This window comes from Scyliorhinus canicula, chromosome 2, assembly GCF_902713615.1.
Source record: "Scyliorhinus canicula chromosome 2, sScyCan1.1, whole genome shotgun sequence".
In the NCBI taxonomy this organism is placed as follows: domain Eukaryota; kingdom Metazoa; phylum Chordata; class Chondrichthyes; order Carcharhiniformes; family Scyliorhinidae; genus Scyliorhinus; species Scyliorhinus canicula.
In genome coordinates, this window is record NC_052147.1 from 83147696 (window position 1) to 83168235 (window position 20540).

The following is a 20540-nucleotide window of genomic DNA, read 5'->3' on the forward strand; positions in this document are numbered from 1 at the left end:
GAACCCTCCTCTTAATGCAGAAGAATATTTTCCCCCAATTCCCACAGAAGGCAGCATTGAATCCTTACATCGAGGGGCGGGATGGTGGCGCAGTGGTTAGCACTGCTGCCTCACAGAGCTGAGTACCTGGGTTCGATCAGCGGCTTGGGTAATTGCCTGTGTCGAGTTTACACAGTCTCCCAGTGTCTGTATGGGTCTCATCCCACAACCCAAAGATGTGCAGGGTAGGTGGAATCGCCATTCTAAATTGCCCCGTAATTGGAAAAAAAATAATTGGGTACTCTAAATTTATTTTTTAAAAAGAATCCCTGCAGTGCAGATGGAGACCATTTGGCCCATCGAGTCTGCACCGACATTCCGAAAGAGTACCCATACTGAGGCCCATGCTCCCACTCTATACCCATAAGCTGTGTAACCCCACCTAACCTTTTGGGCACTAAGGGGCAATTTAACATGGCCAATCCACCTAACCTGCACATCTTTGGTCTGATGGAGGAAACTGGAGCACTCAGAGGAAACCCATGGGGATAATGTGCAAACGCCATACAGTCACCCAAGATAGGAATTGAAACCTTGTGATGCAGCAGTGCTAACCACTGTGCCACCATGCTGCCCTGAATGTTTCTCTATGAAGTTCAGTCAGCTTGCATCAAATGATTGAAAAATGTGTTCTTTCGGATTACACCTACAAGGACTTATATTCACCCCATATCTCACATGATAACACCAGCAGAAAGGAAAATACTTCTATTGATTCACCAGTTCTTGATGGATTTGATCTGCTTTTGGGTAAATAAAGGTGTTAGCCCGGTGCCCTGAGAACAGCACTTTAAAAATAGTGTAAGTGTCATTAAGGATTTACCTTTTTAATCTTTTGTGCCATCTCGAAAGGTGTCACATCTTCCATAGTTGGTTCAGTTACCTCTGGACCATAGGCCAGACAATTAAATAGAGTTGCGGAGAAGAAGTTTGGTGACGGACCACCATGAACTATTGATAATGCAATCATCCGTCCTGCTTCATAATACCAGTCACATCTAAGAGCTATAGAAGAGAAAAAACATAAATACATGCATATAAAATTGTGTAATGCAGTGAAAATACAGGTCGAGTATCCTTTATCTGATTGCATTTTGGATTTCAGATACTTTTGGATTTTGAATATCCCATATAAACATACAATAGCTGAAGCCGAGGTGAGCTACAGTTTAAATTAAATGAAACAGCTAGAAAAGTGAGATGGATCAATGAATATTAAATACAGGGTACCTGAAATAAGTTTCTTCTGAACATGCTCAGCACAAAAATTGCACGGTAAACAGTGCAGACAAACAACTAGACTCCCGCACTGAAAACCGATGAGGTTAAAAAAAAGTGCCGTTTTCAGATTAACAAATAAAGAATACGCAACCTGTAAAAGGAACGAAAACGGGAGCCGTCCACTCCATATCTACTTCCCTTACACTATAATAATAATAATAAAAATCTTCATTAGTGTCACAAGTAGGCTTACATTAACACTGCAATGAAGTTTCTGTGGAAAGTACATTCCAGCACCTGTTTAGGTACACTGAGGAAGAATTCAGCATGACCAATTCATCTAACATGTCCATCTTGCGGGACTTGTGGAAGGAAACCGAAGCGCCCAGAGGAAACACACACAGGCACAGGGAGAACGTGCAGACTCCGCACAGACAGTGACCCAAGCCGGGAATTGAACCCGGGTCCCTGCCGCTGTGAAGTCACAGTCCTAACCACTGTGCTACCATGTCACCCACTACAATCGTGAATACATCAAACAAGTACTGCGAAGCAATCTGGAATGTTTTGATTCAATGCAAGGCAGATGGACAAAGATACATTAGGGAGTGGTGCAATAATGCGGGAAATCAGAGGTTATTTATTTTTTTAACAAACATTTTATTAAGGCATTTATAGTTTTATAACAACAAAAGGTACAAATACAAATGTAAACATAATTCAGTGCGTAACACTCCCCTCATCTCTCACTGTTCCCACCTGCCTAAGCTAATCCAAACCCTGTCCCCCGAACACCCCCCCCCCCCTTATTGTATCTGCTCAGTTTAGTTTTCCCCCAAGTCGTCGATAAACGTCTGCCACCTCCGATCGAACCCTAACAGTGATCCTCTCAGGGAGAACTTAATTTTCTCAAGCCTGAGAAACAGGCCATGTCACAACCCATACCCCCCGATTTCGGGGACTCCGAGTCCCTCCATGCTAATAACATCCGTTTCCGGACTACCAAGGAGGCAACGGCCAAACGCTAGCCTCTCTCGTTCCCTGGACTCCTGGGTCTTCCAAAACTTCAAAAATCGGCACCTCTGGACTTGGTGCCACCCTCATTTTTAGCAACGTGGACATGATATCTGCAAATCCCTGCCAGAATCCCCTAACCATTGGACATGCCCAAAACATGTGGACATGCTATTTGACAAGATTTGGTTTGATGCTATTCGGCAAGATTTAGGATGCATAGGATGGGGAAGGAAACTGCAGGGGATGGGTACAATCGAAATGTGGAGCTTTTTCAAGGAACAGCTACTGCGTGTCCTTGATAAGTATGTACCTGTCAGGCAGGGAGGAAGTTGTCGAGCAAGGGAACCGTGGTTTACTAAGGAAGTTGAAGCACTTGTCAAGAGGAAGAAGAAGGCTTATGTTAGGATGAGACATGAAGGCTCAGTTAGGGCACTTGAGAGTTACAAGTTAGCCAGGAAGGACCTAAAGGGAGAGTTAAGAAGAGCGAGGAGAGGACACGAAACGTCGTTGGCGGATAGGATCAAGGAAAACCCCAAGGCTTTCTATAGGCATATCAGGAACAAAAGAATGACTAGAGTAAGATTAGGGCCAATCAAGGATAGTAGTGGAAAGTTGTGTGTGGAATCAGAGGAGATAGGGGAAGCGTTAAATGGATATTTTTCGTCAGTGTTTACACTGGAGAAAGACAATGTAGTCGAGGAGAACACTCAGGTTCAGTCGACCAGGCTAGATGGAATTGAGGTTCAAAAGGAGGAGGTGTTAGCAATTTTAGAAAATGTCAAAATAGATAAGTCCCCTGGGCCAGATGGGATTTATCCTAGGATTCTCTGGGAAGCCAGGGAGGAGATTGCAGAGCCTTTGTCCTTGATCTTTATGTCGTCTTTGTCAACAGGAATAGTGCCGGAAGACTGGAGGATAGCAAATGTTGTCCCCTTGTTCAAGAAGGGGAGTAGAGACAACCCTGGTAATTATAGACCTGTGAGCCTTACTTCGGTTGTGGGTAAAATGTTGGAAAAGGTTATAAGAGATAGGGTTTATAATCATCTTGAAAAGAACAAGTTGATTAGCGATACTCAACATGGTTTTGTGAAGGGTAGGTCATGTCTCACAAACCTTATTGAGTTTTTTGAGAAGGTGACCAAACAGGTGGATCAGGGTAAAGCTGTTGATGTGGTGTATATGGATTTCAGTAAGGCGTTTGATAAGGTTCCCCACGGTAGGCTATTGCAGAAAATAAGGAAGTATGGAATTGAAGGTGATTTAGCGGTTTGGATCAGTAATTGGCTAGCTGAAAGAAGACAGAGGGTGGTGGTTGATGGCAAATGTTCATCCTGGAGTTCAGTTACTAGTGGTGTACCGGAAGGATCTGTTTTGGGGCCACTGCTGTTTGTCATTTTTATAAATGACCTGAAGAGGGTGTAGAAGGATGGGTTAGTAAATTTGCAGACGACACGAAGGTCGGTGGAGTTGTGGATAGTGCTGAAGGATGTTATAGGATACAGAGGGACATAGATAAGCTGCAAAACTGGGCTGAGAGGTGGCAGATGGAGTTTAATGCGGAAAAGTGTGAGGTGGTTCACTTTGGAAGGAGTAACAGGAATGGAGAGTACTGGGCTAATGACAAGATTCTTGGTAGTGTAGATGAAGAGAGAGATCTCGGCATCCAGGTACATAAATCCCTGAAAGTTGCCACCCAGGTTAATAGGGCTGTTAAGAAGGCATATGGTGTGCTAGCCTTTATAAGCAGGGGGATTGAGTTTCGGAACCACAAGGTCATGCTGCAGCTGTACACAACTCTGGTGCGGCCGCACCTGGAGTACTGCGTGCAGTTCTGGTCACCACATTATAGGAAGGATGTGGAAGCTTTGGAAAGGGTTCAGAGGAGATTTACTGGGATGTTGCCTGGTATGGAGGGAAGGTCTTACGAGGAAAGGCTCAGGGAATTGAGGTTGTTTTCGTTAGAGAGGAGAAGGCTGAGAGGTGACTTAATAGAGACATACAAGATAGTCAGAGGGTTAGATAGGGTGGACAGTGAGAGTCTTTTTCCTCGGATGGTGATGACCAACACGAGGGGACATAGCTTTAAATTGAGGGGTGATAGATATAGGACAGATGTCAGAGGAAGTTTCTTTACTCATAGAGGAGTAGGGGTGTGGAACACCCTCCCTGCAACAGTAGTAGACTCGCCAACTTTAAGGGCATTTAAGTGGTCACTGGATAGACATATGGATGAAAATGGAATAGTGTAGGTCAGATAGGCTTCAGATGGTTTCACAGGTCGGCGCAACATCGAGGGCCGAAGGGCCCGTACTGCGCTGTAGTGTTCTATGTTCTATGATTTGCGGGCCTTCCTGCACACCTGCCCTCTACCCCAAAGGAGCTGCTCATCCGGGCCACCGTCATGTGTGCCCAGTGAACCACCTTGAATTGTATCAGGCTGAGCCTGGCGCATGGTGAGGATGTGTTGACACTGCTCAGAGCAGAGCTTAGACCCGCCTCTAACTCCTTTCCCAACTCATCTTCCCGTTTACGCTTTATCTCACCTATCCATGTTTCCTCCCACTCCATAAGTTCTTTGTAGATTTCCGATACCTTCCCCTCCCCCACTCCCATTCCAAAGATGACCTTGTCTGTATCCCTTGTGGTGGTAGAAGCCTGCCTTCGCACAAAAACCCTCACCTGCAGACAACAAAATCCATTCCCTCCCAGCAAATCAAACTCCTCTTCCAAGTCCTCCAAACAGGAAAAGCTCCCATCAATAAATAAACCTCACAGCCTCTCAATCCCTGCTCCCTGCCACCTCAGATACCCCCCAGCCAACCTCCCCAGGACAAATCGGTGATTACCACAAATTGGAGCCCACACTAACACTCTCTCCACTCCCACATGCCTCCGCACTGTCCCCAAACTCTCAGGGCTGCAACTACCACTTGTAGAGTATAGGGCCGGTGAGAACGGCAGAGAAGCCGTTACCAATGCCCCAAACTTGTGCCCTTACATGAGGCCGCCTCTATCCGCTCCCACGCCAACCCCGACCCCACTACCCAGTTCCTGATCATGGCTATATTTGCCACCCAGTAATAGTTCCGAATGTTCGGCAGTGGCAAACCCTCCCCACTCCCTCTCGGCTCTGCTCCAGCAGCACTTTCCTTATTTGTGGGGTTTTACCTAGCCATACAAACCCAGAGACCACCTCATTGACCTGCTTAAAAAAAGGCTTTTGGCATAAAAATAGAGAGGCACTGGAAGATAAACAAAAATCCCGAAAGAGAACCGTCATCTCTACGGTTTGTACCTTCCCCGCCAGTGACAACGGGAACAAGTCCCACCTCCGAAAGTGCCCCTTCATTTGCTCAACCAACTGTGTCAAATGTAATTTATGTAGCTGCTCCCATCCCCGTGTCACCTGAATACCCAAGTAATGCAAACTACCTCCCATCACTTTAAACGGCAACTCCCCCAGTCTCCTCTCCTGCCCCATGATCACAAAAACCTCACTCTTACCCATATTCAATTTGTACCCCGAGAACCGGCCAAATTCCCCTAAGATCTGCATAATCTCTCCCATTCCCCCTTACGGGTTAGAGATATACAGGAATAGGTAGTTTGCAAATAACGAGACCCTGTGTACCACCACCCCCCGGACAAGCCCCTTCCAGTCCTTTGACGCTCTCAGCGCCATGGCCAATGGCTCTATCGCCAAGGCAAACAACAGTGGGGATAGGGAGCATCCCTGTCTTGTCCCCCAATGCAGTCTAAAGTAGTCCGAGCTCACCCGGTTCGTCCGCACACTCGCCACCGATGACTGGCACAGCAACCGACCCCAGTCCACAAAGCCGTGCCCAAACCCAAACCATCCCAGGACCTCCAGCAGATAATTCCACTGCACCCGGTCAAAGGCCTTCTCAGTGTCCACAGCAACCATTACCTCCACCTCCCTCCTCTCGGAGGGCATTATGATTACATTTAAGAGCCTTCTAAAGTTAGCCGGTAACTACCTGCCTTCGACAAACCCCGTCTGGTCTTCCCCTATCACCCGCGGAACACAGCCCTCTATCCTCGAGGCCAAAATTTTGGCGTCTACATTTAGTAGGGAGATTGGTCTGTATGACCCGCATTGTTCTGGGTCCTTCTCCTGCTTCAGGATCAATGAAATCGAGGCCTGTAACATTGTTGGGGGAAGGACACCCCACTCCCTTGCCTCATTAAATGTTCTGACCAGCAGCGGGCCGAGCATCCCAGAAAATGCCGTGTAAAATTTCACTGGGTAGCCGTCCGGTCCCGGGGCCTTGCCCGATTGCATGGCCTCCACTCCCTCTACAATCCCAATCAGAGCTCCCAGCCCCTCCACCAACCCTTCCTCCACCTTTTGGAAACTCCAAACCCTCCAAAAACTGCCTCATCCCCTCCACCCCAGCCGAGAGCTCTGACTCATACAACCGACTATAAAACTCCTTGAACACCCCATTCACCCCTGCTGGGTCCAAGACCGTGTTGCCCCTCTATCCATCACTCTTCTACCTTGCTGGCTGCCTCCCTTTTCCTGAGCTGTGTGTGCTAACATCCTACTGACCTCCTCCCCATATTCATATACAGCCCCTCTCACCTTCCTCAACTGCCCCATTGCCTTCCGTGTGCCTATCAGACCAAATTCCATCTGCAGTTCTGCCGCTCCTTCAACAGCATCGCCTCCCGGCTTCCAAGTACCTTCTATCCATCTGGAGTATCTCCCTAACCAGCCTGTCCATCTCCACCCGCTCCACCTTCTCCCCCTGAGCCCATGTCGAAATCAGCTCCCCCCTAACTACTGCCTTCGGCGCCTCCTGCACCATTGCTGCCAAAACTTCCCCGTGTCATTTATCTCCAAATAATTCTGGATGGCCTCCCTCACCCGCCCGCACACTTACTCATCCGCTAACATCCTACATCCAATCTCCATTGCGGGTGCTGACCCCCCTCCTTGTTCACCTGTCGATCCACCCAGTGTGCGGCATGGTCCGACATGACAATCGCTGAATACTCGGCATCTATCACCCCGCCAACAAAGCCCGATTCAAAATGAAAAAAATCAATCCGGGAGTACACTTAGTGAACATGGGAAAAAAAAGAAAACTTGTTCGCTCTTGGCCGTCTGAATCTCCACAGATCTACCCCTCACATCTGCTCCATAAACCCTCTTAGTTCCTTCGCCGCGGAAGGCACCCTCCCTGTCCTTGAACCCTACCGATCCAATCTCGGATCAATGACCGCATTAAAGTCACCCCCATGATCAGCTTAAGCGAGTCCAGGTCCGGGATCTTCCCTTACACATGCCTAATAAACTCCGTGTCGTCCCAGTTTGGTGTGTAAATATTTACTAATACTAACGGTACCCCATCCGCTTCCCACTCATCATAACAAACTACAACCCCCACCCGCGTACGCCACTATACTCCCTACCTCTGAAGATACCCGCTTATTGATCAAGATCGCTAACCCCCTAGTTTTAGAGTCGAGCCCCGAATGAAACACCTGTCCAACCCACCCCTTCCTCAGCCTAGTCTGATCCACTACCCTCAGTACGTCTCCTGTAGCATTTCCACGTCCGAATTCAAATTCTTCAAATGCGTGAACACGCGAGCCCTCATGACTGGCCCATACAGCCCTCTCATGTTCCATGTCATCAGCCTGGTCGGAGGTGGCACCACCACCTGCCTATCAAACACACCCTTCTTAGGCCAGCCTCCAGTCTGCGTCCCGTGCCTCCTCAGGCCCGCCCCCGGGTGTCCACCGCCATTGACCTCCAATTTGTCTCCAAGCGCCAGTCCCTCCCCTGTCAGCAGAACAATTCCCCCCTCTCTTCCCCCACACCCCCCCATAACCAAATAGCAATCCCAAGCGCCCTCAACAAACTTATCACCTGCTGACCCCCACACTGCGCTTCTGTGAGCTAGCCTGCCCAGCTAGCCTGGAAGCCGCCACCCATAGCACCAAGCAGCCTATCCCCCACTGATCTCACTCCCTCCCCCCCCCACTCGAACATACATATGCAAAACATAACATTTCCCGACAAACACAAAGAAGAAAATTCAACCCACCATCACCTACAAAACTGAGCAACTGCCCAAAAAGTTGGACAAAAACAATACACACAGAACCCAAAGTTAAAAGAAATTTAGCAGCATAGGTACAGAATTACTCGCCCCCAAGTTCAATGTCCTCCATCACCTGCCAGTCCCCTGTCCTTAAGAAAGTTCATCGCCTCATCCGGCGATCCAAAATAAAATTCTTGTCTCTCCCAAGTGACCCACAAACGTGCTGGATATAGCATGCCGAACTTCATCCCTTCTTAAAGGGGTCCGATTGAAGTTTATTGAAACTCGCCTTTCTTTTGCCCAGTCCCTCACCCAAGTCCTGGTAAATACGCAGCTCGTTATCTTCCCATTTGCAGCTCCTCATCTGCCTGGCTCACCTCAAGATCTGTTCCTTGTCCAGGAAACGATGCATTCGTGTCATCATCGCCTTCGGCGCAACATTTATCCGCGGCTTCCTCATAAGCATTCTGTGCGCCCTGTCCACCTCCAGGGGCCGAGTAAACGCACCTACCCACAGCAGTTTCTTGAACATACGTGCCACATATACCCCTGCGTCCAATCCCGCCCTGCAGGAGGCCAACAATCCTCAGATTCTGCAGATTTGTCCAGATCCACTTTCTTTTGCAGCCTTTTCTGATGGTCCTCTTCTCCGCCGCCATCGCGGTTAGCTGGTCATCATGCTCAGCAACCGTCTCTTCCACCTTCTGGATCGCCTGGCCCTGGGCTTCCAATCTTGGCTCCACCCGGTCAATTCCCATCTTAATCAGGTACTCTTGTCTTTGCTGAGCAACACTCGCCTGGAGGAAGTCCACCAGCTGCTCCACTGACCACTGGGCCAGTAATCCCAGTCCCTGTTTTTCTGTGCTGCAGACTCCACTCCTTTCTTTGACCAACGATCTCTCCTTTTCAGATTACCTCTGGTCCACGAATCCATACACTGGTGGGTAATTCCTCTCCGCTACCTCACCAATCTCCTATTTTTCCTATCCAATCCCCCATAAGTCGGGGAGAAAGGTTTCAAAGGTCCACCACGAGTGGGAGCTACCAAATAAGCGTACTCCATGGCCACCACCGGAAGTCAGACGTTATTTATTTTATTATAAAATATTTGCTATAGTTAAGCATCAAGAAAACATAAGCCCTATCAAACCAAATGTCCTTTGTAGTTTTGTATCACCAGATAGATACTTATTTTCATGTATCGCTGGAAGCAAAATTTGCATAAACACTAAAATTATATTAAAATGTAAGCAGCATCGAGTTAATTTTAATCCTCTTTGATTTCTTACACATATTATGTTATGATCCTGGGCCAGACCCCAACAATTACTAGGATACCCCAATATTTTATACAATTCCAAAGACTGTGAGAATAGGATAACTCCCTCCAGGAGTGACTCCACGCACAAATAGGGATATGGTATATCAAAAACAAACTTTATCACTAACACGGGATTAAACAAACGTTACGGTACCAAAATAGCTTTCAATTACCTGTTAAACAATGCTTAGCAATAAAATGAAACACTTTACGGAGGCAGAGAAATGACTAACATGGTGCCGTGAGGCAGGATGGTTAAGAGGCTAACAGACTTGTGTGCGAGATACTGCAGCTTTACAAAATGAGTTTTGTGGCAAAAGGAACAACAGCTTGTACATCTGGACTCTTTACCGATAACACTATGCTGAAACAGCAAAAACAAGACTCTCCAAGGGAGATGCCTACTTGATAAAGGATTGTTTAAAAATAGGCTTCAGCAGCAATAACCCTGGAATCAACATTCGCGGAGAAGAAACTCTGACTTTGGAAACTCAGAAGAATACCCCCTAGAGTTCTCTCTATTGGGTAGTATTTTGAATTAAAGTTTTGAGTCTTATAACTTATTGAGTCGAATAAAGTTGTATTAAATTTGTATGAAATTAAGTTTGCATTGTGTATAATCCAAATTACGACTCATTTGTCTGTTTCGTCAGTTGAAGCCAGTAGAGGGCAAAAACAGTCTGGTGACTGTGGGTGGGCACAATCTATGTTCAAAGCAGTCAGTGTGGAGTTAACAACTCAGTCACCCAGACTGAGCTTGAATTAAGAGGACAGTGAGCCCCACATGATAGCCAGGATCAAATGGGCTAAGGGAGCATAAAACAAAGGACTGGGTAGCCGAAGAGTTCTAAGGGTGTGCTCTAACCACCAATGTTGCAGACAAATTGTTAGAGAGCAAAAGTTAAAATTATTAACGGTGAATAGGCAAACCTCCAAAAATCACCCTGGCGTGTGTGCAGCAAACCTCAAGTGCAAAGACGAGGCGAGATTGGACGGGAAGTTAGTGACAAAGATATCTAGGAATTGGCACCGGATCCCCAAAATGGTCAATTACTAGGTTGATTAACTGAGTTCTGAGAACTGGCTGAGTCTCAGCCAGAATGGGAAACGGCATTTAGGCAGTACTTAAACCGTAAATGGATAGACAGTTTTGGGAAATAACTAAATGTTCTGGGACCAGTCAGGCAGTGACAGTGGGAAGAAACCCACTCAAGAGTTAGGAAAACTCACGTCTAAATGTGAGACAGCCATAGGAATACTTATTGCATGTGAGAATTAAGTAATGAAGAAATGGAGATAGAAAATTTAAGACATGAATTGGAGCCTGCAAAATAATTACTTTTTAAAAAGATTTTAATTCCGATTGTAACATTCATAACGTGTTACATTACTGAATTAAAAGCAATAAAAATCCAACCCCTATCAAACCAACCTTCTCACTTTGCTCCCCCCTCCCCCCAGCAGTTGATGGTAACCAGCTCCTTGAAATGTAATATAGACAGACCCCATCTCTTATGGAACCCCTCACAGCAAATTTCACCTTTTCTAAGTACAAGAATTTCATTAAATCCCACCAGCCACACCCAGGCTGAAGGTGGAGAAACCGATCTGCACCGCAACAAACCTGCCTGCGAGTGATCAATGAGGTGAAGGCCAAAACATCTGCCAACACTCCGATCTGCAACTCCGGCAAGTCTGACACCCCGAATATGGTTCCCAGGGGACTAGGCTCTAAGTCCACATGCAGGATCATTGACGTGGTGCTGAAGACCGACCTCCAAAATGTTTCCAACTTGGACAGGGCCATAACATGCGAATGTGATTGGCTGGGCCCTTCCCACAGCTCCACCCCTTCAAACGACCCCCGGTCACCCTCGATTTTGTCAGGTGCGTTGTCCTTCAGCTGCATGAACCCCAGCCTTGCGCAGGAAGTTGAGGCATTTGCCCTCCGCAGCACTTCAGTCGACAACCTTCCTCCAGCGCCATCCCCAGCTCCTCCTCCCACTTAGCCGTCACCCCCTCCACCAAGGCCTTGTCCTCCTCCCATAAAAATCGCTCAGATGACCCTCCCCTCCAGCCCCATCACTGACAACATCCCATCCAGCAACAAGGAAAAATCTTTTGCGCGAAATCCCGCATCAGCGTGTACCTGAAAACCTCCCCTCGTGGGACTCCCAACCTTTCCCCAACTCCTCCAAACTCGCAAACCATACTCTAAAAATAAGGCCTACATTTCCAACAACCCTCGCTCCTACCATCCCCCAAACCGTGCATCTATCCTCCCTGGCTCAAACCCAGGGTTCCCTCGAATCAGCATCAACTTCGACCCCGTCCCCAACCTAAAGTGCTGCCAAAATTGCCTCCGGATTCATTTTCGATTGTTGTAAAAACCCAACTGGTTCACTAATGTCCCTGAGGGAAGGAAATCTGCCATCCTTATCTGGTCTGGGCTACATGTGACTCCAGACCCACAGCAATTTTGTTGACTCTTAAATGCCCTCTGAAATGGCACAGCAAGCCATTATATTCGACCACTCCTACACCTCAAGAACTGCAGCGGTTCAAGAAGGCAACTCACCACCAACAGTTGATGGGCAACTAGGGATGGGCAATAATTGCTGGCCTAACCAGCAAAGCACACATGCTCCTAATCCTTGCTACCTTACTTGCCCACAGAAACGACAAAACCAACCTATCCATTCCTGTAAATAACAGTTTCAGCAAAAAGACCGGTAGGCACTGAAATAAAAATAAAAACTGCACAAAACGTTCATCTTAACTGCTTGCACCCAACCTGCCAACAATAGGGGAAGTCAATTCCACCTCAGTGAAACCGCCTTGACACTGCCCAATAGACTTGTAAACTTCAACTTATGGAGCAGAGCCCAGCCCAAAGCCACCTGGACACCCAGATCCATAAAGTGGGTTGTTTCCACCCGAAATGGCAAGCCTCCACCCCTACTCCCATCACTGGACACCACAAAATAATCACTTTTCCCCAAATTTAACTTGAGCCGGAGAAAGCCCCAAATCTCCCAAGCAGAAATCTCTTAAACTAAAGAGATATACAGCAATAGATCATCTGAGTACAGGGACACGTCATGCTCCAAAACCCCCCTCCCTATCCCACTCCATTTATATGAGCACCTCAGCGCTATTGTCAGCGCAAGCAGCGAGGGTGGGGGGCATTGGGTACTCTGCCATGTTATGCAACGGAAAGTACCGTGAATTCATCTCATTTGTGAGCACACACGCCATTGGATCTTTACACAACAATTTCACCCATGCCACAAACCCAGGCCCGATCCCAAACCTCTCGAACACCGCAAACAAATAGCTCCATTCCACGCAATCAAACGTCTTCTCTGCATCCAGCGCCGTCACCACCTCCAACTCCCTCCCTTCTGCCGAAGAAATCACCACATTCAACAGACGCTACACATTTGATGTCAACTGTCTGCCCTTTACCAACCCTGTCTGATCCTCCCCAGTCACCTTCGGGAGGCACTCCTCCAGCACCTTTGCCAAAATCCTGGCCTCCACATTCAACAGAGATATTGGCCTATACGAACCACACTCCACCGGGTCCTTGTCCTTTTTAATCAACAATGAAATGGATGCCTGTCCCATCGTCTCCGGCAGATCAACTGCGTCCTCAAACATCTCCACCAACAGCGGCACCAACTTATGCATAAACATTTTTTAAAACTCCACTGGGAAAACATCCGTCCCCCGTGCTGTACCCGTCTGCATCTTCCCTATCGCCACCTGCAATTCTTCCACCCCTACTAGCTCCTCCAACGCTGCCCTCTCCTCCTCTGGGACATGCCAACCGCCTCAAAACTCCCTCATGTCTGACTCATCCTCCGAGGCTCTGACTTATACAAATTATTGTAGAACTCCTCAAAAGCCTGGTTCACCTGCTCCAGTGACACCACCAGCTCCTCTGTCCCATCCTGGAAACAAACAATCTCTCTCGCAGCCGTCTGTGACGAAGCTGGTCCACCATCAAGTGGCTGGCCTTCTCCCCATACTCGAACATGGCCCTCCTCACCCACCAACTGCCAAACTGCCTTTCCCGTGGCCAGGTCAAACTTCGTCTGCAATTCCTTCCTCCTCATCAGAAGATCTGGAACCGGATCCTCCGTATATCGTCCATCCACCTCCAGAATTTCCTCTACTAACCACTGCCGCTGCTCTCTTGCCTCTCTGTCCACCTGAGCCTTAAACAAGATGACCTTGTTCCTCACCATTGCTTTCAACACATCCCACACCACTGACGGCAAAACCTGCCCGTTCCTATCAAACCCTACATACTCCTAAATCACCTTTCCCATTTTGGTACAAAGGTTTGGGTCTGCCAACAATCCCACGCCCAACCTCCACGCAGGCCACTTTGCAGCCCCTTCCCCAGAACCGCATCCACCCAATGTGGAGCATGGCCCAAGATAACAATTGCAGAATATTTTGCCTTCCTCACCATCTGGAACCTCATCCTCTTACCCACCAGAATTGCTACCCCACGGTGCTCAACTATCAAAGCCCGAATGGAATACCTAACTCACCGAGCCCGTCTGAAGCCTCACCTGACCCTTTACCCTCAGTAGCACCATGTCGCTTTCAAGCCTTTCAAATACTCTTGCCCGCTTCCCCAGTGTCCCCAGCCCTCGCAAGTTCCACATCACCACTTTAGCTCTCAGCCCTTCGATACTCTCCAACACCCTCTACATACTCCCGCACCTCCGTCGATAACTTTGCTAAAGCTTCGGGGAAAGAGACGCATCCACTCACTCCTCGAGCAAAGTCATTATCTCCTTGCGATGCTTGTCAAAGTGCTTAGCAAACAGTCGCTCGAACTCCCTTGCCATCACTTTGGCCAGCATGTTGGGCGCGGCCCCACTCGGCGAACCTGCTCCCACCATCTTTCCTCCTACTACTCACCGGCCGACCTCCGCCTGCTCCCCTTTGTCCCAGATTATTTTTCTTAGTTTTCAACATCCTTTGGTTGCCTTAGACTTTCCAACAAATAATCATGCAAAATTCTCCCAAAATCTGGGTGCAAAGGGCCAAAAAATGAAAGCTCTAGCAGGAGTCACCCAATGTGCGACCTCCACCTGTATATCGCTACTGGAAGTCCCGGAAGGTAAGAAATTAGATTTATCGATATCACAGAATAAATTACTTAGAGGTGAAATAGAGTCAGATGATTTTGGCACATATGGACCAATTCCAAATGGAAACTGAGAAAGCTTATCTGGAAAGTCAGCGATGCTTAACTCAGAAAGAAATTGAAAAATTAAATGAAAAATATGCTGATTGACAAATGACTGTAAAAGTGTTACATCAAAAAAGTAAAACTTCCTGACATCAAACTTCAGTGACCATTCGAAATGTCAGCATGAGATAGATAAGCTGAAGTCGCAACTATAGATCTGGAGGGGTCTGACGTGCACCTTTGGAGCTGTAGAATTAGAGAATACGGAGGGAGGTGAACTGATTTGGGTGAACTGAATGAAGGCACACAAAAATAATAATCTTTATTAGTGTCACAGGTAGGCTTATATTACACTACAATTAAGTTACTGTGAAAATCCCCTAGTCCTGCACCTGTTCGGTACACTGAGGGAGAATTCAGAATGTCCAATTCACCTAACAAGCACGTCTTTCGGGACTTGTGGGGGTAAACCGGAGCACCCGGAGGAAACCCATGCAGACACGGGGAAAACGTGCAGACTTGCAAGGACAATGTCCCAAACAAGGAATTGAACCCAGGCCCTGAATAAGTACAGGCAAAGGAAAGGGGAACATCCCACATCTCGCCTGTGGACACGTTTTAACGAGGTATATGGATCAGCTTTGAATCAACAAAATCTGGCTGCGCCGAGTTCCCAATGGGCGAGAACTTTGGTATCACATTCTAGTGAAGAGGGTAAGAAGGTGTACGAGGCCTTTGGCCTGACTGATGCCACCCCCACAGAACAGTGGGTATTGAGGCACCTAATACAGGCATGGTATAAGGAAATAAGGTTAAACAGACTTGGGGGGGGGGGGGGGGGGGGGGCCAAATGTACCAGGTCAGGAGCAATCCTGGAAAAATGTGGACAAATTAAGTTCAGGGCAGAAGCGGGGGAATTAACAGACGGGGAAGGGAACCACCTCTATCGTATGAAGACAATGAGAGTAAAGGTAGAAAGCAGAATCAGGGATCCGACCACTGTCAAAATTTGAGACAATAAGGAAGTAGTTACAATTACATAGAACAGAACATAGAACAGTACAGCACAGAACAGGCCCTTCGGCCCTCGATGTTGTGCCGAGCAATGATCACCCTACTCAAACCCACATATCCACCCTATACCCATAACCCAACAACCCCACCCCCCTTAACCTTACTTTTAAGGACACTACGGGCAATTTAGCATGGCCAATCCACCTAACCCGCACATCTTTGGACTGTGGGAGGAAACCGGAGCACCCGGAGGAAACCCACGCACACACGGGGAGGACGTGCAGACTCCGCACAGACAGTGACCCAGCCGGGAATCGAACCTGGGACCCTGGAGCTGTGAAGCATTTATGCTAACCACCATGCTACCGTGCTGCCCACTTTGGCCACTGTACTGGATTGTTGGGCACCACGCCAGCAGCTGTTTCGAGAACAATCCCAGGGCGAAGGATCCAGCCCGCCGATGCCTCCTGCCTTAGGACCACAGGGACAGGGACAGGGAAATGCTCCAATGGACCCTATCGCAGGGCCTATAAACAACCTTTATCCGGACGTCCTTTGATATAACCAGAGCGCATATTGGTGTCAGGCCTCTCCGAGTTGGGTGTGTAGTGCTACATGAAATGGTGCAGAACGTTCTCTCGAGGAATGGGGCACTGGAGGTTCCCATACCACCCTTAACACATCCAAAATTACAAATCACAGCACACAGGGAAAACCTTAATTTTGAGTGGATTCACTGGCTGCTCACAGGAAGAAGTGGAGACCATCTTGCTAGAATTCAGATTCGGAAATTTAGTTTGCTTTCATCTGGCCATTCTAGTAAACTTATATGTAAAAAGTGGAACATATTCTTGGCTCTGACCTGATGAGAAAATGTAATTTATCCTTTGACCCAGCACATTTATGTATTTGGCAATTGGGGAACGTAACAGAAGTCCCAGTGAGGCTACCACAGGAGCAACAGAGCAAATATGTACTGTAAGAGAATATTCAGATTTGACAGGTGACCCATGAGCACAAGAAATTATGAAGTAATATGTTACAGCATTTGCACAAACATGAGAAACTGGGATAGAAGGCCCAAACTCCAAACTGCAAAAGCATTATGGCTTCCCTAAAGAGAAAGTAAAACTATCATGGTAATAATGAGCTTGCTACAGCAAGGGGTATTGCGACCTGTTCCATCTACAAATAATACATTGATTTGGCCTGTAAGAAAGCCGGACGGATCCTGGCGACTGACAATTGAGCATTAAAGAAGGCTACTCCATTGACTGCACCTATGGTTGTGACGAGCCCAAGACCATGATAAAACAGACTCCACAAGCTCGATATTTCACGGTATTACATATCAGTAATGGTCTATGGTTTATTCCCTTAAAGAGGGAATGTCAGTACAAATTTGCCTTTACAAAGAACATACACCGCAGAAGGAGGCCAGTCGGCCCATCGGGTCTGCACCTTCCAAGGCCAACAATACAACTGTATCTGCTTGCCCCAAGGGTTTCACAATTCACCTTTTATTTTTCACCAAAGTCTAGCCCAAGGACTTGAACATTTTTCCTGGCCCGAGTGTTTGGTTTAGTATGTAGATGACCTCCTCCAGCAATCAGATGGGAGGGAGGACCGCCTACAGCATCTAGCCGAGTTATTAATGCTATTTTCCTCCCTGGTCTAAAAGTGAACCCCAAGAAAGCTCAAATCATGAAGCACCAACTCACGTATTTGGGAATAACCATAACTTTTGGGAAACAGAAAATAGAGGGCAAACGTGCAGAATCAATCTTAAAGTTTCCTATTCCAAGAGATGAAAAGTCCCTCCGATCCTTTCTAGGATTAGTCGGCTACTGCCGTAACCACATTAATGGCTTCGCCACAAAAGCCACTCCTTTGTCGGGTCTCCTCAAAAGAACGCCCCCATGGCAATGGATGGAACAGCATACTCAGGCCTTGTGGACCTGAAAAAGGCTTTAGCCAGAGCCCCAGTTTTACAGACCTCAGATCCATCACTTCCCTTTGCTTTATTGTTACTGTAGGTTTTCCGGGCAAGATTCGAGTCGTTTACGAGCTGGGAAAAGGACTTTGAACTCAAAGCAGTAAAAAAACAGCCATGTTTGGGGCTGCAGGACCTTGACTAAACTTCCCAGCAACCTCAGCCCTGTGTGTGTGTTTAGAGGGGCAACTCTCAAAATCCACAAGCAGCAGAAACCCAGACAGGCCGGTGATTAGTTTATCTGCAAGATAAAGGAGTTTGTGACATCACCAGACTAGACCGGCAGAAGAACAATGCACTTGGGATAGTTTCAATACAGGCGCTGATGGCCCTGGCCCAGAGGGAAGATAGAACCCATTTCCTTAATGGGATAGCATTCAGCAACCTCTGGAAGGAAAATAGGGTGCAATTAAGCCCACCTGATACCAAAGATAACGAGGTTAAGCTTCAATGGGGCTGAAGATCACAGTAGCAGATAAGGCCGTAGCTCACCTGATACCGAAGGTAACGAGATTAAGCCAACGTATGCTTCAATGGGGACTGAAGATCACAGCAGCAGATAAGGCCGTTGCCCACCTGATACCGAAGATAACGAGGTTAAGCCCACGTATGCTTCAATGGGGACTGAAGATCACAGTAGCAGATAAGGCCGTAGCCTTTACTTGGTGTATAAAAAGGATGGTCAGACCTGCCAGGGGGCTCTTGCTTTTTTGTGACTCTGCTCTCCTGGCTGCTGCTCATCATTATCGTGCTCCTGATGCCTGCCTTTCATTTTGTTCCAGCACGCAGCTGGTCTCAACCCACTGAGCAGTTTAAGTTTGAACTTGGATTGTGAGTATCCTCTGGAAGTTCGCGAAGTTCCCAAGATTACTATAGTGGATGAGGCTTTTGGGGAAAGGGGGTTGCACGCATCTATCATAGTTTTAAGACACTGCTAAAATTGTGTAAAGTAAGTTTTTACGTGGTGCCCGTTTAGTATTCCTTCCATAGTCATAGTTTTGTAAAGCATAAGGCATTTTGTGGTGTTTTCTAGCATTTGGTGATATTGACCTTGAACGTTTAATAAATACCTATATTTGACTTTCAATTGGAGTCCGTTTTGAGTTTTCAATTCCTCACCAACGATCTCTGACCAAGTCACAATAGTAAATATCCCTTACCATAATTCCGGTGTCTAGGACCGAGGGGTACCCTGGGCGCCTCGAAACCGCCCACTCAGGAAAGACTGCCAGATAAAGGTGGGCAGAGACTTTCCTTGCCTCTCTCTCCCGGGGGCACTGCTCAAGTAGAGTAGGCGCAAGGTGGCTGTGAGTCCACCGGTAAGAGAGAGAGGGTCACCCGGGCAGTGGTGGGGCTTGGACAAAGGGGTGTCAAGCCCAATATAAGCCCATTGGGTGGAGTTAGAAAGGGGGATCCCGCTACATTACCGGATGGATGCATTATAGATGGGACAGTAAGTCAGAACCATATAGCCTGATGGACACTAATCTCCAGGTAAGAGAACCAGAACACCTACCTTCCTTGCAGATAATCTTAGTTACGATGTGGAAGTACGAATGTCAGGTTTTGACAGTGAACGATCCCAAGGGACCGTTCATGTCCAAACAAAAAGGAGGGAAGCCTGGGGTGTCAAGGCCCAGGCCATGGCCCTCACTCTTAAAAATATTTGTTGACGGCTCCTCTATGGTGGAGGATGACATTTGGAAGACAGGTTGTGGCATCTATTTGAAAGATCACCAAGGCACACCATTGGTAGAATTGGCATTAAAACTACCAGCCAAAATGAGTGGCAAGACTGCCCAATTAGAAGTAGTGGCTTATGTGGTCAGTCATTCAGATATATTTCACCCACCAGTGGACATAAACTACTGCACATGTACATACTGTGTGCAACAGAATTTTTGTCCCTGTGGGAGGCAAAAGGCTTTGCACCAGCAGGTGCGAAGCCTTTGCCACCCACATCACTTTTAAAGTACATTATTCAGTCAGTGCAGGGATAGGAATATGGGATTATCAAGGTGAAAGCACGTCATAAATTATCATCTGCAGGGAACATTAGAGCAGATAAATTGGCAAAACAGGGTGCCCGCAAAGTGAAGCCAGGGTGACGCCCAAATTGACACCATCACAGTTAATCAGACTAAGATAGGGGACCGGGTAGAGACACAGAAGGCAGATGATGATTTGAAACAAATCAGGGATGGAATGTTTCCAGCATCTTATAACAAATGGGAAGCTAAAATAGAGATAAAGAATGGTCAAGGATGGAGGATATATGGTGCCGACCCAGGATCGGAAACAGCTAATTGATCAATGTCAGGATGGCCAGGAACACCTACTAAATAACGACTTGGAATATAGTTCTGCCTCTATCTATTTGTCCTAATGATACTCAACTCAACGGGGTTTACTCCCCATGTTCTGATGACAGGACGCCCCATGAGAGGGAGTGAACTCTGTTGGGATTGGCCACGTCAGAGCCAGAATTTAAGCTGTCGGCCATGAAAAGGCTGAACAACAATTGCTGGATAATATCCAAGTTGTCCACATGACCATTGTAGTTAAAATGGGACAGTAAAGAAAGGGCAGCAATGCATATTTTGACAGGAAGGTCAAGCATGTGGAGTATGAGATTTGAGGAAAGGT

At 47.4% G+C, this 20540-nt stretch overlaps 1 protein-coding gene across 1 annotated transcript in view; it reads right to left on the reverse strand.

Moving 5' to 3' along the window:
- g2e3 (G2/M-phase specific E3 ubiquitin protein ligase) overlaps positions 1-20540 on the reverse strand; it is a 336184-nt gene that overhangs the window by 54300 nt on the left and 261344 nt on the right. The window contains exon 11 of the mRNA XM_038790247.1: positions 863-1044. Within this exon, the coding sequence (XP_038646175.1) occupies positions 863-1044 (182 nt within the window). The remainder of the gene's footprint in view (positions 1-862; positions 1045-20540) is intronic.